Here is a 25,388-nt window from a genome sequence, read left to right on the forward strand (position 1 = left end):
GTTGCTTCAGACAGCAGTAACAGCTTGGCTTACCTTGCTAGTAAACATGAGCATGAACTTGACTTACTTCTTGTCCAAATAGCTACTGTTAAACAGACTTTCCAGTGTGTTATTCAGACATGGTAAAACATTTACATTTTTCTTATAAAAAGGAGTAATTTTTCATTACATGATCCCTTTCACTAATAGATCAAGGTACATTAGTTTCTGGTGGTGACAACTGGGAATAATTTATTAGCAGAGGCAGAGCTACTAATTAATACTGCTCGAACCAGGAACACAACCTCAGTTTAAGGACTTGAGTAGGATTTTCCTACTCCAAAAAAGGTACAAAGAGAAGCTGCTCTCTGTTGTAAACAGAAGTTTGACTGTTTTGGAAAGATACTTCTGGATCAAAGTTGCCTGTTAATCTTTTCTCTAGTAAGTGATAAGCAAAAGCCTTATTACAGGTGGTAAGGCAAAAAGAAGCTAATGCCATGTAAAATGTAAGTATTTTGTGGAGAGATAATATTTACCTGTTAAATATGGCAAGTTCAGGTCAGTATTTGTAATGGATGAAAATGCAAGAGAACACCTCTAACAAAACGTCCACCTGCAATTAACCATAATGATGCTGATCCTTCTCCAAACTTTTCTTTTGGGAGAGTTCGAAAGGGGTTTCTTAGCAAAGATATTAGCCACATAACAAAGTAATGCAGCCAAGTGTAACAAACAGTTACATCACATACTAATGAGCTGAGAGGAGGGAGGCATTTACAGAGTAGTGGGAAGCAACAACTCCTCAAGGAGTCAGGATCCTCTGCTGAAGTAGAAGCATGGTCCAATACAGACATTATCAGCCCCAGCAGTCCACACACACTCACTTCTTTTGAAGTGTGGGTTTTAGAGTAATTGGCAGCTCTCACTGCTGCACAACCATGCCAGGTTTGTTACACAGGCACCATGCATAAACTGTATCTTCCACAGAACTCAAGATGGGTATGCCCATTCTATATTTCACTCATAACTAAGGGTTTTGCACGTGTAACTTTTCTTCTTTGAGTTACATTCACATTGTAAATGATTTGTTAAAAATGTCTAAGGACACTGTATAGAGTCTAACAGGAGAGTTCCGCCCCAAAAAGCTAACAGATACCAGCAAACAGCAGTTCTTGAGTATCATCTACAGCTCAATTAAAAAAATAATCTTAAAAAAGCTGCAAGTTTATTGCATTAAGCCTGCCTGAAAGAACTATTCAGTACAACAAAAGAAAGGTTTGAGAGATGCAAGCAGGGTTGGTTGTTTTTTAATACTAGGAGGCACTCTTGCAATGCCAAGCCCCGAGTCAAACTGAGTTGAAATACTGTTGCATTTTGGAAATAAATTGCTAGAAGTCAAGGGTGGTGGCTTCTTATAATCCATTATGAAGCTGTACTTCAGCAAAGGAAATTCCACATGAAACTGGCGGTAGGTAAGAACTACTGCTTTCACTGAAAGTCTCAGAAGTATCTTTATTTCTGTTCTTTCAATGTCCACTCAAACTCTGAGTCTTTTGGAATGCAGTTAAATATTAAGAAATTGCTGGGCTCGCCTAGGAGGGTACCACTTGCAGACTGCTCCAGCACCTTGCTTGCAGGTCAGTTGCTGAAACTCCTCCCTTAAGGATCGAAATATAGTTACTCAGAACAGTCTGTTAAAGCATTTACATTAACATGGTCAACTTTTCAGGAAAGCAACTTAGAACTCGGGGGGGGGGGGATCTCCCCAAAACATCTGCATAGCTGTAGAGGCAGTAATCTTAAAGTCTAACAAACAGCTGGAAAGGGAAGGAAGCATCTTCAGCTAGTGCAGCAATTTCTGAAGCAAACACCTGATTCTACATTAAAACTTCTGATCTACTTTTCACTAACAAGCTCCAATTTTATTTCAAACCAACTAGGAGGACAACAGTGAACAAAGGTACACAGAATAGTCAGGGCTGGGGACCTTAACATCATCTAGGTCCAGCCCCCCCACCATGGACTAGACCATGTTGCCCAAGGCTATGTCCAACCTGGCCTTGAACACTGACTCATTGCAGAGGGAAGAGATACCCGAGATCATTAATCCCAGCCCTTTGCTCAAAGCGTGGTTAACTACAGCAGGCTGCTTAGGGTTGTATCCAGCTGGGTTTTAAATATTTTAAAGGATTATGAAGGCACAACCTTTTTGGACAACTTGTTTCCAAAGGTGTGACCACATTTCACAGTAATTTCCTTTTTCCCTTGGGTTTGAGTGGAATTCCCTGTATTTCAGCCTCCGCCCACTGCCTCTTGCTTTTTCACCAGACATGACTGTGAAGAGTTTGGCTCAGTCTTCCATAGTCCCCTCATCAGGTATCTCTACACATGGATAAGCCAAAGTCTTCTCATCCCAAGGCAAAGCAGTCCCAGCTCTCTCAGCTTCTCCTCCTACGTCAGATGCTCCAGTCTCTCGCTGTGGCCCTTCAGTAGACCCACACCAGAATGCCCAACTAATCCATCTAATCTCTAATGCAAGTGAGTAATAATACGAAGAGGCAATTTCCTATTTAATTTCCTTTCTTTTGAGATCAACAGCAAAAGATGTTAAATCGATGCAGCTTTTTGGAGTCACTCAAGAATACAAATCCTTTGTGTGATTATCATTTGTTTATCTCAGATGCCAGATCAAAGTCACTTACAGCATGAGATAAGCTCTACCAAGGCAGACAATGTTGTTAAGTAGTTGAAAATTTGAGACTGTGGGTAGAAAAAGATTCAGGTGATTGACTGAAATTTAAGAGCAATACCCACAATAGAATCTTGCTGGAATTATGCCACAGTTGCACAAAACACTTATCTTCATCTCTTAGTTTCATTACTAAAATTGCGCTTTCAGACTTCTATAAATATGTGATTAACACTATTAGAAATGGTACTCCTTAGGGCAGGATCTGTATGACAAGATCTCAGATGCCACCTGAACACAGATTTGTTAGTTAAAAAAATAAAAATCCTGCATATCAGTAATCTCGTAGTCTCTAATAACCACAGTTTTGAAGAAGAGAGGTAATGTAAGGCACTTGAAAAGCTCTAATCAGAAATCAGGTCAACTGTAAAGTAATCCTACCTTCTGCTTGCACCTGAAATTAGACAGCAAACACAAAGCTATAGATCCAATACCAATAACGTGTTGAATGATGCTACTAGATATTTAAAGAAACAATTCAGAAAAGCAGAAATCTAACACCCACTTTATATTTCTGCCCCGCTTTTTCTTCTGGAACTTTCTGAAAGTTTCTAATTCAACAAGCTCTGTATCTCTTGGTACCACAGTAAGTTGAGCAGTCTGAATAGAAAGAAATAGCAGCAATTACTTCGAGAAGTTTGGCTCACTTCCACGATGGAAAGAATGTGCATGATCAGCACTAGAACTTTCCTGAACTCATTCTGGCTACCTCAGAAATGGTTTCTCACCATTGCAGAAGCAGTGGACTTGAAGTTCCTAGCTTATCTAAAAGGCAAGGAAGACCTTCACCTCAGGGCAAACCCCAGCCTTTCTGCAACAAATGTACTGCTGATCAGTGAGAACTTCTCACGAGGAGACATCCAACTAGGCACAGGAGAAAAAGAGTTCTGTGCTGTGGATTTCTCAAAGGTCATATCTTCCTACTTGCTCCAAAAGGCAGGTCAGAAAAAAAAAAATTATTATGACATCAAAATTGAATAACCATTGCATTAAGTAAAGAAAAGAATATGGAAGACAACCATCACTGCAATACTCCTAAAACAAGACTCTGTTCTTCCCATCTGAACAAAAACACAGGAAAAAGACGCAACCATTAGTGCATTTCAGTCTGAAGTAACATGAAAAAGCCTTTTGCTAATGAAAACCTGTCATTTTCTTCTCTGATCAAGCTTCTCTGCCTAAAGCACTGTGTACCAGCATCTTAAATTGTTCATCCTTGAAAAAGCATTTTGTTTACAATGCCAGTTTCTTTATTGAAACACATTCTAAAGAAGGTTTATATTCCAAAAAAGACTGCTCTACCATATGCACACCAAAAGGAAGGCCCTGGCTCTATCATATTTCACATTAGTTCAGTGAAGAGCAGCTGAACGTACAAACTCACTACCTCAGTGCTAAGTTTCCAGACTTATTCTCTTTACAACAACTTCTGATTAAACTTCTGAAATTAAAATGCATATTTCTATGCTTTTAAATTTAATGCAAGTCAACATCCTGCTTTATTTATTTTGTTGTTGTTGTTGTCCCTCAGCCACCATCCACTTTTATATATGGATATTTAAGGAACCAAAAGGGTGAGCACCCAACAAATGACCAATGCTCCCAGTACATTTAAATAAGAGTGCTTCACACCATTTACTATGGTAAGGCCCTTTTTAAATAAACGTGTGACTCACTGTTTGTTTTCTTCACCAGGAGGTGGAGTCTTGCCATGCCCCTCCATTACAAAATCCTCATGTTCCATCTGCAAAGGCAAGCATTGCAGGTCAGAAATCGGTGGAGCAAAATGCACATCACCTAAAGTGGCCCTTTTCCATACACAACAACTTAAGACAGCCACTTTATCCCCGTAGCTGGTCCAGAACAGATCAGGTAGTTTCTTAGCAACATATGTACATCTCTAACCCCATTGCTATGGTATCATTTTATAGCACAATTTTCAGAAAATCTTCCAAGGGAAAAAGAACCATTTAATGGCTGTAGCAGATGACTATCAGTCAGGGTATCTAGGTTCTGAGTTTTGCTCTGTTATGGACTTCCTTTGTCATTCTGAGTAAGTATGGGCTTCTACCCCTTCTTCCTTAACATATAAGGCAGGAATTAAAAAAAAAAGTTACGTCTATCAACATCTCTGGAGAAAAGTAAGAATTTTCAAAGGAACTTATTAACCACAGGCAGAAACTGCTGTAAAAGCAGAGGACTTCTTGTGAAAAATAACTTTTATATGTAAAAGAGACTTTCACTGCACACGCATAGCCTAGTTAGCAGGCTAAAAAATGAGGCCTAGGGGAACCTCAAATAGATGCTGTTCCAATGACAACATAAGGTAGGCATTTCCTTTGGCTCACATGTTAAAAGATTCTAAGGGCACTAAGGAAGTTTTCTGTTTAATTGTTTGCTTTTAAAATACAGTTTAAACATGCATTTTCAGTATTTTTTTGGGCCAAAAAGATTTACATTATATTTGATCATTAATTATTTACACACTCTTCATTTAATTACTTCATTCGGGCAGAATTTCTTGTACAGGTAGCAAAATACTCTTTTCTTTATACGAAAATTCACCACATGCACTTAGTATTTCATGTAAACATCCAGATACACAGTTAGCAATACTCTACCTCATGTGAAGCCAGCTAACAGGCCACACTGCAATACTCAATAAGCCACACAACAAAGCAACTAAATTATAATCACACACAAAATCTATGATCTGCTACACTAAACTGGAAAGGGGAGAGAAACACAATAAAGATAACATGTTTTAGTCAGTCTTTGAAAGAATAAAAAAAAAAAACCAAAACCCAAAACCAAACCAATCCAAGATCGAGCAGCCACTTTCCCTTCTGCCCCTACCTACCCTTCCCTGCTCCAAGAGTCAAGTTTAATCATTTGTACTTCGATGTTGCTGACAGGTCACAAATACAGACAAACATCATCTGCATATTGACATCTTACAAGGACTACAGAAATTGGGTTGTTTGCCTGTACAGACACAGCCCTCAGCAAAACCACAAATGAACTGAGAAACTGATGAACTATTAGGTGGTAATGACATCCAGAAGACAGACAATTAAATGTGTAAGGTGAATTCATATTTGAAAACATGTAAATGTGACCGACATTCAAAACTGTATTTTCATTTAAAACTAATCTTTGAAAGTAAGAAAATTCTGATTTATAGTTTTGTAAATAACTCAGATTTTTAACCATGTATTCCCAGCATACCAGACACACTGAAACCTATTTGTACCTCAATCCATATATGTGATTCTCAAAACCAGATGTGTCAAAACATCTGGACTCAAAACTGTCTAGCTGAAAAGTATTCATTCCACTAATTCTGTTGTTGTTGATGTTAACACATAAGTGTGACAACTGGTAAACCAGCTTCAGAATGTTCCCACATCACAGAACAGTAGTTCTCTGAGTGAGGGTAAATGCTTAAGAGTAGAGTACACAACCTGAAATCAGGAGGTATTTTAGTCTCTTGCTGCTATGAGACAAGTACAATTCACATGAATAGTAAAGCAAGGGAATGGTTTTCAGCCAGTACTGGGAAGAAAGATAAAATACAGCCTTTTGGAATAAAGCAGCACTACCTACAGCATATACATGGGAATCTTGTTAGTTTAGCACTATAAAATAGAAATTCAATTTCATGAAGCTGTAGAAAAGGAAAGATCATAGAAACTGCAGTATAAAATGGGAATTATTTTAAAACCAACAAAATCATAGAAAGGAATTGGAAATTATGTTATTAGACTGTAACCAAGAAATTTAAATGAGAGCTGGAACATCTAGCAGACACTGAAGTACCATCAACAAAACTGTGCGTTAATGTGAATTTTACATGAAGAATAATGGTGACATAACTGTTCCAGACATACTTTCATCAAGCATGCATATCTATCAAAACTACCATTTCAAACTGAAGAGGGTAAATAATTAAGAACAACAAATTACCTGGGCTAGAAACAGTAAGATTGTGGGTCTAGGCAGTCTGTTTTAAAGCAACTAGAAAGCCCCATCTGCTTTTAATATGTTAATATGTTTGCTCTACACTTCAGAGAGTAGGCAAAAGCATCTGCAATAACTAAAATCTGCAGTATAAAAAAAAATACGATATGGTATGATAATGTCAGCACTGAAAAAGAAGGAGCTGAGAAAGAAAGAGTAACTTCAAGAAAGGCAATGACAAAGTATCTAAAGAGAAGAACACCAAGAAAATTAGTCACAGAGTAAAAAAAGTACTCACGAACATGGAAACTGTTCAAGACACAAAATAAACCTACCAATATAGGCTTTCACCGGTAAGAAAAGCTAACAATAAAATAAATCAAGACACTAAAAAGGACATGGGAACTTCAACAAATTGAGTATTAGTGAATTAGGAAAAAAATCCCTCTTTTTAGAAGGGATGAACACCTAGACTTGCAGGAAACAGTTGGCTGGTCGGGCTCAGAAGTTAATGGTTTCTGCATTGTATGCTACCTGGAGGCTGGTGTTAAGTGGAGTGTCGCAAGGGTCTACCCAAGGACAAGTCCACTAAACATTACCGATGACTTGAAGGGCCAGTAGGATAGACTCTGGTGAGAATTTAAAGATAATAGTTAGAATCATAGAATGGTTTTGGTTGAAAAAGACCTTAAGATCATCCAGTTCCAACCCCCCTGTCATGGGCAGGGACACCTCACACTAAGCCACGTTACAAAGGTCTAGCAGACAGAGGCTCTGTCCAGCCTGGCTTTGAACGCTGCCAGGGATGGAGAATTCACCACTTCTTTTGGCAACTTGTTCCAGTGTCTCACCACCCTCACAGTAAAGAGCTTCTTCCTTATATCTAACCTGAACTTCCCCTGTTTTAGTTTGAACCCATTGCCCCTTGTCCTATTGCTACAGTTCCTGATGAAGAATCCCTCTCCAGAATTCTCAAAGGCCCCCTTCAGATATTGGAAGGCTGCTATGAGGTCTCTACGCAGCTTCTCTTCTTCAGCTGAACAGCCCAAACTTTCTCAGCCTGTCTTTGTATGGGAGGTGCTTCAGCTCCCTTATCATCCTCGTGGCCTCCTCTGGACTTGCTCCAACAGCTCCATGTTCTTCTTATGTTGGGGATGCCAGAACTGCACACAGAACACCTAGTGGGGTCTCATGAGAGCAGAGTAGAGGGGCAGAATCTTAACTGGGGTGAAGAGGTTGAGTCAACATGTTTAAGGGCAAGGCTGCCATTCAGACAGATCTAGACAGGAAAGAGGAATGAATGCTACAGGAGCTGTATAAATTCAGACTGGACAAACACAAAGCCCCACACCTGAGAGGCCCTGGCAATGATACAATCTGGAGGCTGACAGACAGCAAGCTTATCATGAGCCAGCAGTGTGCCCTGGCAGGAAAGGTCAACAGTATCGCAGGCTTTATTAAGAGGGAGTCTTGCCAGTAGATAAGGGAACTGATTATCACCTCTAATCCGGGCTTATTTTTCCAGATATGGTCTAACATACCTTATTATGCCCCTCAATACAAGAAATAAATCCATAAAGTGGATGCAGTAGGCCACCAGGATGCTCAGGGAGCCTGAGCCCTTGCCCTGTTTGGAGAGGTTGAGGAAGACAGGCTTATCTGACCTGCAGAAGAGATGGCTTTGGAGAGACCTAACAACAGCCTGCCTGTACCTACAAGGAGGTTAGCAAGGAGTCAGGCTTACCACAGTGGTGCAATGTGACAGGACAAAAAACAGTGAGCATTAAAGTTGAAACAAGAGAAGTCCAGACTGCATATAAGATGACTCTTCTTCACCATGAGGACAGACAAACACCTGAACAGATAGCCCAGAGAAGTTTTGTGGTCTCCTTGCTTTGAGGTTTTCAAGGCCAGACTGGATAAAATCCCTCATAACCTGCTCTGACCTCCTGGCTCACCCTGCTTTGAGCAGGAGGTCAGACTAGAGAACCCTTCCAACCTGAATTTCCCAGAAATCCTATGAATAAAAGAACAAATTCAATTTAATGTTGAAAGGTAATATATCGGAGAAAAAAAACTTCTAACAAATTCCTAACCCAGCAAGAACCTGCACTTCAGCATAGAAAGGTCTAAGAAAAATATCTTGGGAAGTTATATAATCAAAAGGCCAAAAATAAAACAATAAGAAAAAGTAAAACTACACTGAACAGTAATACAGAAAAATATTGAAATGACTGTGGCAGAACCATAGTACATCCTCTTTCAGGATACTGCCTAAAAGCACAGACAGGGAAGGCTCAAACCCCCTCCAAAACGCTCTAAATGCCTGAGAGGTCAGACTAAAGAAAAGTCTGAGGCAGAGGGAAGATTTTACATTAATAAAATCTAACATTTGGGCTGCAGATCTCCCTCAATGCAAAATGACACAAGTGAGACATACACAAAAAAAAGCAGTTTGACAGTTTGACAACAAATAATCACGCTTTTGCTACCACAATATAAATAAACCCTAACCTGCTGACAAAAAAAAACACCAAAACCAACACACACCAACTTAAGGGGATATACAGTTACTTGGAAAATAAACAGTTACACAGGCAAAGAAAAATTTATTGCTGTACAAACCTAAATTGCAACCACAAATTTCACAAGTCCTTCTGGATTTTATGTTTCACATATCTCTGAAGATTTATTTGTGTGTTAGAAGATTACAGGACAATAGCAATACAAGCTTTTCTGTTTCTGGCAATGAGGTCATTTTTACAAAGTGGAAGGGTAAATTACACAAACACACATTTTTATATATATGAAAGAGATCATTTCACAGCCCTGATCCAGTGCAGCAATTTTTGCATTCCTCTTTTTACAGAGCCTTGTGTCTAATTTTCTTTTGCTAGCCCGCATATTTAAACAAATTCATGATCAGTGAGCTAAATTTTTCCCTTTGAAATTTGCAGGTTTTAAACTTTTTGCAAGAAAATGCTATGCAGTTTATTTAGCATTCTAAAAATTCTAGAATAAGCTTATAAAGAGTATCCACTTCCAGCCTTCCCTGCTGTCATCTTAATTCAAAGAGCTCTATCTGACAAAGATCCTCCTGAAAACAACTAGAGAGCAAACTACCCCGGCAGAATGCATGGACAGTATGTTTTCCTAAAATTAGTTCTTAGGCCCAGCTATCAATTCAGCAGATTTATTTTTGAGACCCAAAAAAAGTATTTGAAAAGTAAAAATCGAGTTAGCTGATATTAATTTTTCCTCCACCCACAGTTCTCATAGAAGCCCTATGCACATTTTTTCCCCAGAAGTCTCTCAGCTTCTCTGTATCACATCCAGCACTCTTTTAGTCTTCTTTTTAAGGAAGCTGGAGCCCAGAGTCCTCACTAAGTTTCAGCCACACAGAGCATACAGCAACCACAACAGATCCAGTTAAATGCAAGCATTCTGAAAAGGTGTATTCTATATCTTTAGTCTCTGTAGATTTACACCATCCATAGGTAAGAGGTGTCCTGAATAAGCAGAAAAAAGAGTGGAAGGTGGAGGTAAGACACAACTCGTGTACCTATTGCAGTTCTCCCAGGAAAAGAAAAGATGGAATGGCAGGGGATGTAAGACACTTTAGTTTCTCTAAAAGGACTGCAGAGGGAGCCATTGATTCCAAGAGCAGGAGCCCAAGGAAGCCCGATCCACACCTGTTTCTCCTGGCAAGCCATGGAGAAGGCTTCAAAAATCTGGCAGCTGGACCCAGGAACCATACAGAGACCCTTGAACAGCAGGGGGGGAGCAAATAGAAAACTTGCACTTTAAAAAGAAAATAAAAAAGGAACCAGACATTGCTGAACCCTGCATTTTATGATTTCAAAGCCTTTTTTCCTTAAAACCTGGGCAAATGTGAGTTTCCAAACAGTGACAAAAGTTCTTACTTTGAGTGTTCTAAATAATAAAAGATAAAATTTTTCATCTAATTTTAAAAAGCTATTCACAATTAGACACTCAATACTTAGTTTTTAGAAAATAAAATATACCAGAGAAGCTTAAATAAACTATTATTTCCCCCCCTCCCGAAGTGCAACACCTGTTACTACAGTTTCATACTACTCTCTTCTAAAAATACCTTCAATGATACCCTAATGGATTTGATTAATGAGTAAACCTAATCTGGAGAGCCTGGATAAAGCAAGCCACACTCTGAAAGGTCAGAAAGTTTCAAGGGCAAAGCCTCATCTTCCTAAATCCTGATGTCAGAAAGCACATTTTCCTAACAAGATTGAACACCTTTATTAGATATCCTAGCCCACCAAAACTGCACTGGGCTTAAAATAAACCAAACATTCTCAAAAAAGAAAGACAGATGCTTGCAAGAAATCCTATACTTATTATGAAAAGCTAATTATTTTAAAAAGTATTTTGTCTTCACCAGTTACAGAAGCATATTCTCTCTGCTCTCACGAGACCCCACTTGGAGTACTGTCACCAGTGTCCACAACATAAGAAGGACATGGAACTGCTGGAACAAGTCCAGAGGAGGCCATGAGGATGATCAGGGGCTAGAGCCCCTCCCATACAAAGACAAGCTGAGAACGTTTTGGCTGTTCAGCTGGAGAATAGAAGCTGCATGGACGCCTGGAGAGGGACTCTTCATCAGGTACTGCAGCAACAGGACAAGGGGGAATGGGTTCAAACTTAAACAGGGGAAGTTCAGGTTAGATATAAGGAGGAAGCTCTTTACTGTGAGGGTGGTGAGGCACTGGAATGGGCTGCCCAGGGAAGCTGTGAATGCTCCATCCCTGGCAGTGTTCAAGGCCAGGTTGGATAGAGCCTTGGGCAACATGGTCTAGTGTGAGGTGTCCCTGCCCATAGCAGGAGGTTGGGACTAGATGATCTTAAGGTCCTTTCCAACCCAAACCATTCTATGATTCATATTAATGCAGCTACACCAAGAGAGCTACTATCACTCCCTTTTCCTGCTCATTCCATGGGTCCTTTTCATAGCTGTGTTGTTGGTTTTTTTTGTTGTTTTTTTTTTTTCCTATTTTATAAAACAACTGAAGCAGCCACCTGAGCGAACAGGAGATGGAGACTCTTAAGATTTTTCATTTGCTAGCTTCTCAAGCACGCAAGAACTGGAAACCTCATCTGGTGTACAACAGGACGCCAGTTGTACCAGCCAATGTCAAAAGCCGCTTTCTTCAGGTTGTGGCAATTTACTTCCAGTGCTTTATGGCACCTGCTAATTTTAAACCAGCCTACTGCAGACCCAGCTCAAGACTGATAACTTTTGTCACAACTACTTTAATACCAGTGTACTTCCCAATCATCATCAGCAACTGAAATAATGTAAACAGGTCATCAGCATTTCTTTTGTCTAATGCTCCCTTTAAGTAGAATTACACAACCTAATGTTAAAATCCAAGCAATTAGTCACTACTCACTACTGCTAATAGTGACAGAAGCCCAATAAATGCCAAGCAGTTAGAAGAACTTGTCAGAAATCTCAAGAGACAATTTGAGGTCTAACAGAAATACAATCACTACTACAAATGAGAGGAAAGCTGAGTCACCTCTCTGTTTGGCTTTATGAACACTCTGGACAAACTGCATCAGGGAAAATTTTACTCATTAGCAACAGATTAATTAAATGTTTAACTTATTTTAATAAAAATCAATGCAATTTAGCTTCAAACACTTAATAATTTTCTTATGAATAAATTAGTGTTAAGCTAGCATTGCAAAATATGCACAGCAGCATAAATATGTTAGCAAAATTAGTCCCAAAATACCTGTTTTTAGATTAAACCTTAATTTTATTACACAGAGGAAAACATTAAAATAAAACCACACCTTAGATACTACAAAAGAAAGAAATTCATAGTGAAAAGAAGCTCCTAAAATAAGAAAGAGCAAAGTATTTTTCTGAGCCACAGTGAGGGAAGTCTTAGAGACAAGATATACATTAAAAGTTCTCTGAAGTTATCATTTGAACCTGTTTCTACCTTTTCCCCCCTTCTCAATTTTGCCAAAGCTGAGTCTTGTACAAAAAAAAACCCAACAACATAAAATGTTAACCATCTCCTAGCCTACTCACTATTTTCTTGAAGTTTCTCCATCTAGATTGAGCATTTCAGTGTTATTACCATCGTGCAGTCCTAACTGGGTTTCCTGTTAGTAAAAAGAGAAGTGAAACTTACTAATGTAAGTGACTACTGCTAAATCACATATCACATTCAGTACTCCCTGCTAATAATTTTGAATGCTAACGCACTTAAACCACATACAATTTCTTTTTAAAATCACTACACTAATACCTATGTTCATTATATGCAGCCTCATGGTATTTTAATCCCTGACTCAATTAAGTGTTATAATATTAACTATAAATGCCAAGAAGTTAACACATCACTAAAATGTGCATCATCCTTCTAGAACAATAGGACAGATTAGCAATGGCAGCTCAATCATTAATAACAGAGAAGACATGTAACTCAGAATGCGTAACTTATGTTTCACCTAAATAAGCAGCAAACCTCCAGCAGTGGTTGAAAGACTAGAGCTTTGCTTCTACCTCCCAACTGTCTCTAATTCATCACCTACACTTGTACAAATAACCTATGGCCCATTTTCTATGTATTTTTTTTGATGTTTATGTTATCTAATATTCTGTGAAATACCCAGCAGCTTAACAGGAATTCCCTGCTAAGCTTAAAACAAATAGTTTAATGAATATCATGAAAATAATAGTCACACTCAGAAATGTTAAACAGGTCAGGCCCTCAGCCGCATTTCTTACTGTATAAATAAAAAAAGTTTAGTTTTTTTAATACATTACCTCTCTGCAAAATATTTCAACTACAGAAGCTCATCTACATATATATAAAAACAAAAATAATTCACCCGAGTCTTGCTCTGAAGGCAGTTTGAAGCTATTTGCAGCAAGACACTGTTGCGCCGGTAACACCTTCAACCACCGAAGACGCTGAAGTCACTCAAGTCATGTTATGACAAGGTGTCTAGAAATGCCATTTGAAAACTTGAACTCTGAAGCTGCCAAAGCAGTTTTGAATAATAGCTCAACATTCTCGGACACAAAATGCATAAAGCATTCTGAATATGAGCAGAAGTGCTCTCCTTTTCAAGCACCACAGCTGATGCTGCTCTTCATCCACTTATCAGTGTGCTCTGTACATTCATAGAATGGATCCCAGAAAAATCTGAAGCTAGTAAGACCTAAGTAATTCCCAACTTTTACTTAACTATATGTATTATTCTTCAGCTTGTGAAACACCAAAGATCATGGGTATTTCACAAGCCAAGGATTCTTGCTAGTTTCTGCAACTCTGAAAAAAACTTTTGCACTTCCTTAACAAATCTTTTACACTTTCCATTCAGGGGGAAAATCCGACCTGAAAGCCCTTGAACAGTTCACTCACCGCCACTACTTTGAACAGCCACACATATTCAGCCCAATGACTATTTAGTCAACCCATTTTACAGGTAATACCATTTATGGTGCAGACACACATGAACAAGTTATAGCAGTTTAAACTGGCATTTGTAAGTGGCAAGATATTTTGATACACACATTGTTAACCACTCCAAAACAGAAGAGAGAAAATACGGTAACTGCTCTCTTCCACTTAGATTTGGAAAGGAAGGTGATGCACTGCCACAAAAGGACAACGGGCAAACAGCAGAAAAAAAGAAATTTAACACATCAAAAAATCAGATTATAATCAGAATTACTGAAAAGTAAATTACACTTTTGCAATACACATTCAAACACCTTCACTGCTACAAATGTTTTCTGTTGCTTGTTGAGAGTGACTGAACATGACATAAACCAGGCACACACACAGAGGTGCTGAAATTATTCTGCCTTGAAGACATCTGACCAGATAGGAAAGAAGAAAAAAATTGCTAACTTTCTTTTCTGTATTCACTTAAGAGAAATCTATTGGGTGGATTCTAAACACACAGAAACTGCAGTGGTCAAGAAAGTTCCTGTGCAACAAACAGCTGGTGGCTGAGAAAATTCTGTTATGAGTAAATACTAACCCTGCTGTCTTAGGCATCCACTTTTGGCCACTGTCAAAAAGGAGAAGAAATACAGACTATTCACACAGCGCACAGCTGCTTTCTAGCTTCTGTAGGTATCAGAATTTAAGTCCAAACTATCATTTTAGTCACAAGGGAGCCACTGACAGTGCTTGCTCGTATAATTTTTCCAGACTCCTCAGGATTATTAAAATCATCAGGTACCCGACAGACCATCAAATCATTAAAATACCCACTCATGTCTAAGGCAGAACCTCAGCTTCTCTTGCCTGCGTACATTACAGCTTGTCCTCAAACAAAACACTCAAACATCATGGGAGTAAGTTATTTGTTTAGGAATCACAGGTAGAAACTGTATCTGTCGAAACCTACCACTATGATTTCAGAGTACTAAAATTCCTTAGCAACCTATTTTCACACAGGCTTACTGCATCTGTAGGCAATTATTACATTCTCCCTTCATATAATACACTGCCTTGTCTACTATGAAAATGTCTCACTGAACACTTAAAACAGGTGACCGGAAATGTGGACACGCTTTTAATGTTGCTTCTACCCTCAGGGGAATTGATATTGCATAATCCCCTTCTGCAGACTTCAAGCGTCTTTAGCTGTCCACACACTCTCTTATCTACTGTAATGGCAAAGACCATCACTACAATTTTTAGTGTCAAGAATAAAAAGTCTTCTCTGCAAACCCCATATCCACTTCTTCCACACCCAATGAGAGAACAAAAAGATGTTGAGGAACTGAAACAAATACATACCCATATAGTTCATAAACTGAAAACAAAACGTCTTTGTAGGGTCATGCAAATGTATGAAACGTACTAAATCTTGTAAATGCATGAAGTCAACAAGATTGGTGAGTTTTACACCTGTCAGTGACTCAGCCAAACCAATCAGACCACAATGATTTGGAAGGCTAAAGCAAGCTTTTACCGTGCATGGCTCAAATTTCACCCCCAAAACAGTTCTTAGAGATGTCAAAGTCAATTTGGCAGATGATGGTATTTTCCAAGGGAAATAAAACATTGTATTAACCTTCTCTTTTGTGCTTCAAAAGCACTTTAGAGTATTCTGAGATTAGGAAACAGAGGCATCTCGCAGTTTGGTATCTGCACTTTAACAGTCTGTCTTCACTATGTGTAGGTAGGTTTCAGATGAGTAATCCATCTTGCCCCTGTAAAAAACAGTATGCCCAACTGCAAAATCTTACACTTGATCCTGAGTTTCTTTCAAAATTTCCAAGCAGCTAAGCTAAAGCAGACTTTTGCAAAGCGTTCAACACTGTGGCACATGATATCCTTGTCTCTAAATTGGAGAGACATGGATTTGATGGATGGACCACCCAATAGATAATTGTCTGGATTGTCACATGCGGAGAGCTGTGGTCAACAGCTCAATGTCCAACTGGAGATGGGTAACAAGTGGCGTCCCTCAGGGGTTGTTGCTGGGACTGATCCTGTTCAACATCTTTGTCAGAAACATGGACACTGGGATTGAGCGTGCCCTCAGCAAGTTTGCCAATGACAACAAGTTATGCGGTTCGGTTGATATGCTGGAGGGAAGGGATGCCATTCAGAGGGACCCTGACAAGCTTGAGAGGTGGCTAATGCCAACCTTGTGAAGTTCAACCAAGACAAGCGCGAGGTCCTACACCTGGGTCAGAGCAATCCCAGGTACAGCTACAGCTTGGGCAGAGAAGAGATTCAGAGCAGCCCTGTGGAGAAGGACTTGGGGGTGCTGGTCGATGAGAAACCTACAAGGGTGCTTCATCAGGGACTGTAGTGATACGACAAGGTGCAATGGGTTCAAACTTGACCAAGGAAGTCCAGGGTAGGTATAAAGAAGGAGTTATTTACTGAGAAGGTGGTGTGGGACTGGAACAGGTTGCCCAAAGAAGTGGTAAATGCTCCATCCCTGGCAGTGTTCAAGACCAGTGTTCAAGGGTTGGATGGGCCTGGAGCAACCAGGTCTAGGGTGAGGTGTCCCTGCCCATGGCAGGGGGGGTTGGGACTAGACGACCTTAAGGTCCTTTCCAACCCTAACCATTATATGATTGTATAAACAGCATTCCTTGATAATAGTTCAAGTAGCACTGCCTGTTTAATTCTGCATTCCTTTTTTTTTTGAAGTCTGCAACAATTTTACCTTGTTTATAACCGGTATTTTATGAAGCCAGTAGCCCGTGATAACATACTGTAATGGTTTTGGCTGGGGTAGAGATAAATTTCCACACAGTACCAAGTATGAGGCTATGTTTTGGATCTGTTCTGAAAACAGTGCTGATAGCACAGGGATGTTTTAATTACTGCTGAGCAGTGCTCACAGAGTCAAGGCCTTTCCTGCCTCTCACCCCATCCCATTACCGAGCAGGTGGGGGGTGCACAAGAAGCTGGGAGGGGGAATACAGCTGGGACGGCTGACCCAAACTGACCAAAAGAATATTCCATACCATATGGTGTCATGCTCAGCAATAAAACCAAGGCAGGAATATGTGTGTGTAGGGGGAGGTTGGCAGGGACTGCCATTACTCAGGAACTGGCATCAGCTGTTTGGTACTGAGCAATTGCTTTCACTGTGCATCACTTGCTTTTTCTTGGGTTTTATTTTCCTCTCTGTTTTGTTTGGGGTTTTTGTTTTGTTGTTTAGGGTGTCTGTGTCCCCCCCCCTTTTTAAACTGTCTTTATCTCAACCCATGAGTTTTCTCTGTTTTACCCTTCCAATACTCTCCCCCAGTCTCACTGGGGTGGGGGGGCAGTAAGTGAGCAGCTCTGTGGTGCTTAGTTGCCAGCTGGGGTTAAACCACATACCATAATTACAGCTCTTTGCTACACCACCTTGAAATTCAAAGTGATAAACTCATGAGCAGGGTTTGTTGAGTTTTTTTCTCACACACAGAGAAAGGTCTAACTGTGTAGTGTTTTGCAGGAAAGTGTTACTATGTCCTTTTTTTGACCAGTGTTGAAGCTCAAGAGAAAAACTAACCTAAAATTTCTGTTCCCCTTGATGGACTATGTTAATTTATATTTAAAACAAGAGGAATACACCATAACATTTTTACAAGCTTTAATAATATGTCATTAAAAAGGACTACTTTATTAAGAGTTAAAGCAATTTCATTCTTTACTAAGAGATTAATGATTTTTTTTTTAAAATGCACGATATGCAGGTTTTGGTTTTGAGATTACTTTCCTATGGAACTATAACATTTTCAGGCTAGAAAAATGAAGCTAGCAGAGATGATGAAGCTGACATCAGCTTCTATTGTGAAAAATAGTCTTTGTGCTTCGAACAGTTACTTAGCAGCTACCTTTCAGGAAAAGCAGCAGTTGTCCTGTTAGTCAGAATACCTCTCTACTTCTAAAAGCCTTTACAAGACACTTTGTTTAAAGTGTCCAGGAACTTCGTATAGCTGTAGGTCACCATCAGAAAGACTAGCTGCTCCTGTAACTCACATCCCAGAAAAATGACGGAAACATACCCTGTATAACAGCAAACAGAAGTACTGGAAGATCCACTGCCAGCATGCATCAAAAATTAATAAAGTAATACATCCAAAAATCATTGTAAGCCATAAAATAAGAAAACATCACTCACCAAAAAAACCCAACTGCCACATGAATAAACTGAAACCTACTCCGACCTGTCAGGTATTCACAAGAAAGTACACACTGAGGTTCAAAGTTCACCTCTTTGTAATAAGCCAAAATTTTCAAGGGTAGCAGGGAACACTGCGGAGAAATCATCAAGTCTGTAAGCTCTATGAATCAAGCCAGTACTAGACTAGAAAACAGCTTATTTTAATTACAGTGACAAAGCATTTTGTTCATTTCATTACTGTATAGGCCTTCAGCCTGAATGTTTTACATTATTTAGCGCCATTTGAATAGAAACCCAGTTCTGTATCACTAAGCAGTATTATAAACCCCAGAAATACAGGAGTTAAGGTTCTGGATGCTGTGTGAAGTTTAACTACCCAACTAAGACTTCCTTTTTACTATATTAATTCTAAATCCCATACAAGAAAAGCACCAGCCTTTTTTCTGCCCTACTGTCAGCATCAAGCAACATCCACTATCAAAAATTGAGCCAAACTAATCCATAAATGCAGTCAGAGGAACACTCGTGCTTTTAGGAAAGATACCTCCTGACTGCCAACACTCCCTGCTAACACCACTTCCTTCTGAATTTAAGCTTCAGTTTAACTTCAATATTTAAGTTTATACATATCAGAACATGTACTTTAACAGATCAGGTATAAACACTACAAAGGCCTCTTTATGTTTCTTTTCTTATGCTTCTTTTCATGTTTCTTTATTCTCAACATATATGAAATAAAAGCAAGAGCTTAGATACTCAAGTAAGTGTTATACTTTTTAACCTTTACATAATCTCTGTGTGAATGCTTCAGGATAAAAACAAACTACAACCCTAACACAGCCAGTGCCAACAGAGTTCTGAAGAGCGACTTAAACAGAAGGCAAATGCTAGCTCACAATTAGACACCAAGAGGCAAGAAAAATAAGAATTAAGCAGGATGAGAATAGGTAGGCAATAATGTAAAGAGGAAAGATTCATGTTGACAGAAAAGAATAGGGTGGCAACTTTAAGGTAAGTATAACAAGGATTAACTGGCAACCTCAGGGCAGCTTGACAAGTGGCACTGGACATTGAAACTGAACAGAGCAAGCCTCAATGTTTTTGCAACTGGTTTTGAAAAGGTATGGAAATTTTCCAAACCAGAGTATGGAAAAGTAGACTATTTTCTGGACTACTTATTCAGTTCAATAATTATTTCTATAAATATTAATGAAAATATTTAATAAAAATACATTTATCTAATACCATACAGAATCTTTTCCCTTTTCCTGTGCTTATTAGGAGTTGAGCATTATTTCAAATCATGTGCAGCCAACATTTGTGTACCTAGATGTTTATCATACAAAGCATCAAAAGGGCAGAACTAGCTATTTTTCCACATCTCCCTTCCTCAACACTGAATCAAAATAACAATTCATAAATGACTTTTTCTAAATTACTTTGGTCAAAGTCCCTCCCTGCAAATTCATAGGTTTTTACTTGTAAAGATGAATGAACAACAAGGGGAGGGGAAGAAGTTTCATCTTATGAGAATTTTAACTGCACTTTTTGAGAAAAAAGTTTTCAACGTAAGCTTAAAACTCCCGCCAATATTGAAAAAGTCATAAAAATACTTCAAATAAGGCATAAAATTTTAGCTTCCTCCTGCAATGTTTTACAGCAAAGGAACAACTGAGAAACAAAGTTTAAGTGCTGTCTGTGCAGTAATCCTTAACAGATGGATCAAAACAGCTGAAAAGAAATCAGCCACAAACAAGAAGCTCAGCGCTTGCTGATATTTTCAGAGTATGAAGGCTGTTAATGGTAAAAGTCTAGTAATCATTAGTAGCAAAATAGCTACCACAAAATACCATAATAAAATCAAATCACAATCCAAAGAACAGTAAAGGGTGTGGGGTTCCAAGCAGAAATGCTATTTTCTGTTCTTTTTTATGAATGAAGGAGACCTGAAAAGCCAGTAACCAAACACCACATGCCCCAACTATTTTACAAAGTGAAATTATACTTGCTGTGTAATACTCACCAGCAGATCATATAGATAAAGTAGACCCAACAGTCCTATAGAATAGAACTTTTACATCTGCCAAAAAATATGGAGTTTTTAAAGATTCCAAGCTCATTTGAAAAAGCTTACTTCTGTACAGGTTGTTTCCCCTCTTAGTTGCACTAATAGTAGATAAATACTGGAATCAAGAGCATGCTATTGACAGGTGCCAGCTGTCTTTATGTTGATGCCATTTTAACAGAAAGAGTATTTTCTGACAGCCTGACAACAAGGAAGAAACTGTGAGATCAAACAATGGAACCAGTTAAAATGAAAAGCCCGCACGGTAAGGGATGGGAAGAAGGGGAAAGAGCATGTGCAAGACCCACTCATTGCTGGAAACCAATCCAATGAATGACAAAAGGATACATTGTCAAAAAAAAAAAAAAAAAAAAAAGAGAGAGAAAATTCCGAAGTGTATGCAAACAGAAAGCCCAACTCAAATACCACAATATTAAAGGGGGAGGAGGAAGGCAAAATGAATTAAAAATGTATTCATTAATAACAGTGGGGAAAACAAACTTTAAAGCAAGGACTGAGTCCATCAGTAACTTTCCTCAAGCTTAATTACCAGGAAGTTGCCACTGGATTTCTGCCATTCATTTCAAGAGCAGCAAAGGCAAGGATGAAGGCCAACTTTTGTAGCAGTGCTGCCAGGTTAACAGAAGCCAAGCAAGATTATCACTCTTCATGACGCTTGACTGCAGTGATTACATTTTCTAATCATACTACATTTAATGTGAAATAGTTTGAATCACACCGTCTTTTAAAGTGACCTGCTTAGCTCTACATGAGGAACTTTCTATCTTTTTCAAAACCAGAAAGATATCTTTTCTCTTCAGGGCCTGGTCTTGATATCTCAGAATACTACACAGTCTAGAATGCCAGAAAATCTGAAACAGGTCTAGAATCAAATCAAATCACTGTAAGTAATAAAGCATGATCTGCTTTCCACTGCATGATAAAAGTCTTCATGTATAACTTTTTAGGTTATTTTCAGACTGGCATCACAGGAAAGTTGTTTCTTGCAGTACCCAAATCTATTTATATCCTGATGGTCATGGTAACTCCATGAAAGATGATTCTCGTGGCAACCTTGACACTCCAGAATACTTCATTTAAGTATAACTCAATCTCCAAGAAATCCGATTCCTCAAGTTATTCCCTCATTATTCCAGAAGAGAAGTACCAAGGCTTCTTAGCGATTATGACTGCTGACAGCACTAGCATACTGCCTCTTCCTGTGCTACTGGGCAAGAACTTAAAAAGCAAAGCAAGTGACACCTTTTCAATCAATTAAACTTTCTTTTAACTGAAGACTCTGGAAACAAATGCTGATAACTGGGCATGAAACCTGCAGTCTCGGGTAACTGGGATTATCATTCCAATCACTAATGCTTTTCCTATAATGCATTACCAACTGGAAACCTTTGCTTTGTTGCTTTATGAAGAGTCAGTTACTAACACTCCAAGAACTTCATGTAGTGAGCCTTACTCTTTACAAAGGTAAATTATAAGCATGTCTTTCCATGGTGATAAATAAAGACAAAATATATCAATACAACAAAGATATTTCTTGAAGTCAGTATATTTACTCTTTCCCTCAAGTTCAATAAGTACTTATGGAAAATACAACAGATAATTTTCAATTCAAGATCAGTTTAAGACAGTGTCAGAAGTGATTGTTAGGTCACATTTTGGCAAAGACCCTTCTTGCCAAAATATAATACAGCATGGAAAGGATTCAGCTACAGTCTAAAGACCATTTCCATGCCTGCTTGTTCAAGTGCTTTTCAATTTAAATTCAGATGAAGTGATAACAGGAACATTCTGCAAGAAGCCAAAATGTAGGTTTCCCACTTGTTGCCAAGACCAAAACTGAATGGAAGAGGAAATCTGAACTGTGAGGAAGTACCAGACCCCTGAGCATTTTGTATTCTGAAAAGGAAAAGAAGTATCAAGCAGAATCATAGCAAAGCCATTTACTAAACAGAAATGCTCCAGGCAGGGCTGATATCAAGACACCCCAGCACACAGGCCTGGGCCTTTGCCTTTTGAACATGAAGTGTTTTTTAACTTATATTTTATGTAGGTACAAACAAACAAACAAAAAAGTATAAATTCTACAACCTTTGTGACCTTTTGCAACAATCACATTTTGCAACAACAGCTTTAATATTGTTGATGAAGTTCTGCAAGATTGAAGAAATATCAAGACAGAAAGCTTGCCTACTTTTATTTCATAATTATTCTGAGGCACCCAATAAAAGATGTTATGAATCACCACAAACTGTAATTTCGTTCTTTGCATCACATGCAAAAATCTCTTTTTGGTTAGAAATGAATTATTCATAACAATGGTTAAGAATGGGGCCTTAATCTGTCATCATATATGATATAATCAAATTTATCATCACTGAAGTAGCTGGCATGTTTTTAATCAGCATTTACTAATCTTGTAAGTCCTATGAACTGCAAACTCAACATCTACACTGTTTAAGAGCAGAGCTTCAAAGGAGCTGCTTACATACGAAGTGTTACAAGTCCATCTTAAATGAGCATAGAAATAAAATGGTAGAAGACGATGGCTTCTTTATATATCATTTATAGGCACAAAAAAATAATTTCTAGTGATGGCAAAAGAACAGATAAATTATGGGATTTTTGAGTACAGAATGTAAAAGAGTGATGTCCAGAAGCATTGCTGGTACTCACATACAGGTATTAAAAAAAACACCTAGAATAAAAAAAAAAATCCAGTGATCTGAACAGTAAGCGTAACAATATATTTACCTTTTATTTACAGTTTAGTGTTTTGGAATGTGCGAAAGGGGATAAATGAAAGCTTCAAATAAAATATGAATGAACAGGCAGCTATATTAGTGTCTTTGAAGCACAAAACTAACTTCACCCAAAAAACCTCATGTCATCTGTCTGGAGGAGCTGGGGAGCAGGGGGGTAACTCCTGACAAAAGAAAAAGAACCTAAACTACATCATTGATGTCTTAAAAAATATTCCTTAGAAAAAACAAGAAAATGGCTCAGATCATGTAAACATTGGTAAATTAAGGACATAATTTTAATGATGCAAGACAATATTTTTTGCCTCAATTTTTCTAGAGCAAGTCCTTCAACTGTCATAGCTAGAAAACTTTCCTGAGACCAGGAAATAGAGGATAATCATTTACAGACTAAAGAAACACTGAAAAATACACTTTGGTGAGTAGACCTGTATATCACAGGGGGGACTACATATAGTCATGAGTCTGTTTCACTTAATATATTCTGATCTTCTATAAGTCTTTTATTAATAACACTGAATACCAGATGTATGATTCCAGATCTCCCATGTTCTCTAAATGACAATTATTTCAAAGCAATAATGCACATGCACTTAGGTATTTAAAGTCAGTCCAAAAGATCTGGTTTCAAGTTAAAGCTCACTAAATTTTCTGAACACCTAATGCTGGGATACAATTTGCCATTACACCCAAAATTAAGAATGCCAAAGGCAAAAAACCATACTTTTCATTGGAAGAAAAAAGTAAGTTTCAGAAGCCAGTTCCTTCAATCTATTTCCTACCACACAAACAAAAGTTAGGTATCCATATGTATACAAACAGAGGTACCTGTGTGTATATACATAAATATGTACACACACACACACACAGAGATTCTCTCTAGCAAAAAGTAAGCACCAGTAGTCATGCCAATAAAACTAGTAATTAATTGTACCATGATGTTTTCTCTTACATGTCCATCCCCCCCACTGAATCTTATATCATTGCCAAGAGATGCATTCAATACCCTGGATGGCTGCAGGTATACCCACTGACTTTTTTTCATTTTTCAGCTCCTAATCTAGCGAGTCTTCCTTCAAAAGTGCTTTAAAATTAACACAATTCCTAATGTATGTGCAGGAAAATTGCCAAATCCTTTCTCTAATAATTAATTACCTCCTAACTTGATACCTATGGCTTAAAAACCATGATTTGTTCTCTATGAGAGCATAAACCGATAACAATATTTCTCAAAAAAGCTCCAGCTAGAAAACAACAGATTTTATTTTTAGACCTCCAGGGTTTGCTTTTCTTCAGTGGGTGTCTTACACAAAAATACAAGAGAGCTAACAAGGATTCAGATTTTTGTGACATTTAAGATCCCTATTTTAAACACAGATTGGTTACAAAGTTAACACTACCTCATTGAGAGAGCTGGGACTACAAAATGAATTTATAAACCTCTTGAAGAATATGCTAATCACTATGCAAACCTAAGTAATTCTTAACCAGACATCTGCATCTTCAGGTAGTAAGCAAAGAGCAGGACACAACCAACATTTTATTCAACAGCACACTTTATAGACTCTTGTCCCAACGCAGTATGTAAAGAAACAGAGGCATCTTTAGAAGCAACATACTATCCAATCTCACAAAAAAGCACATACTGGCAAGTTCAAGAAAACAAGAAGCAGAACAACTTGAATACAGACCAGTCAATAATCCACAAACAGTGACACTTGCACCTAAGTGTCCGCATGCCTCATTCTTTAAGACAGCTAAGAGGGTGGGTGGGTAGGACAGAAAGCTTGACAAGTCCTTCCAGTTCTAACAAATGGAATATAAACTTAGTATTTCTTCACAAGAGTTTCCTCTTTCCTTCTTAAGAGTGCCCAAATACATGGTTCCAATTCTTAGTAGATGGCAGATACACTCTCCTATTGACATTTTAAAAACTTAATTTTTTAAATAACTCCAGGGTAATGAATATTATTTACTTGCATATTAAAAATACCACCAGCAGTCAGTATTTACTCCATGTATGCCCCATTGCAGCCAAGCAAGCTCTTGTTTCTCCAAAACACAGTGGCATTTACCTCACTGACCTTGGGACTGCCTTCCTCCAGTATTTCTCCCTCATCAGTTTGCATGGGAACAGGATCTGTGCAAAGCTCTGCAGAAATGCAAAATACTGCCTAAAAGATAAAAAAGAAAGATA

The 25,388-nt window shown here is 38.4% G+C and overlaps 1 protein-coding gene across 10 annotated transcripts in view; it reads right to left on the reverse strand.

Annotated features, from left to right (window-relative positions):
• Positions 1-2,007: 2,007 nt before the first annotated feature.
• Positions 2,008-25,388, reverse strand: part of LOC130607864 (trinucleotide repeat-containing gene 6B protein-like) — a 42,426-nt gene continuing 19,045 nt past the window's right edge. For 2 of the 10 annotated variants that reach the window (XR_008974377.1, XR_008974379.1), the window contains exons 3-4: positions 25,267-25,365; positions 2,008-4,472 (exon numbers count right to left, since the gene is read on the reverse strand). Coding sequence is in view for 2 of the 10 variants with exons in the window: in XM_057425346.1 (XP_057281329.1) it covers positions 24,749-24,997; positions 25,267-25,365 (348 nt within the window). In the remaining 8 variants the exon portion in view is untranslated. Of the gene's footprint in view, positions 4,473-12,773; positions 12,848-24,543; positions 24,998-25,266; positions 25,366-25,388 lie in introns of those variants that run through there. The other 8 variants (XR_008974383.1, XR_008974384.1, XR_008974382.1 and 5 more) reach the window with 8 other exon arrangements.

Source organism: Pezoporus wallicus, unplaced genomic scaffold, assembly GCF_028554395.1.
Source record: "Pezoporus wallicus isolate ANWC-B61680 ecotype Strahan unplaced genomic scaffold, APGP_CSIRO_Pwel_v1 contig_8110, whole genome shotgun sequence".
Taxonomy (NCBI): Eukaryota; Metazoa; Chordata; class Aves; order Psittaciformes; family Psittacidae; genus Pezoporus; species Pezoporus wallicus.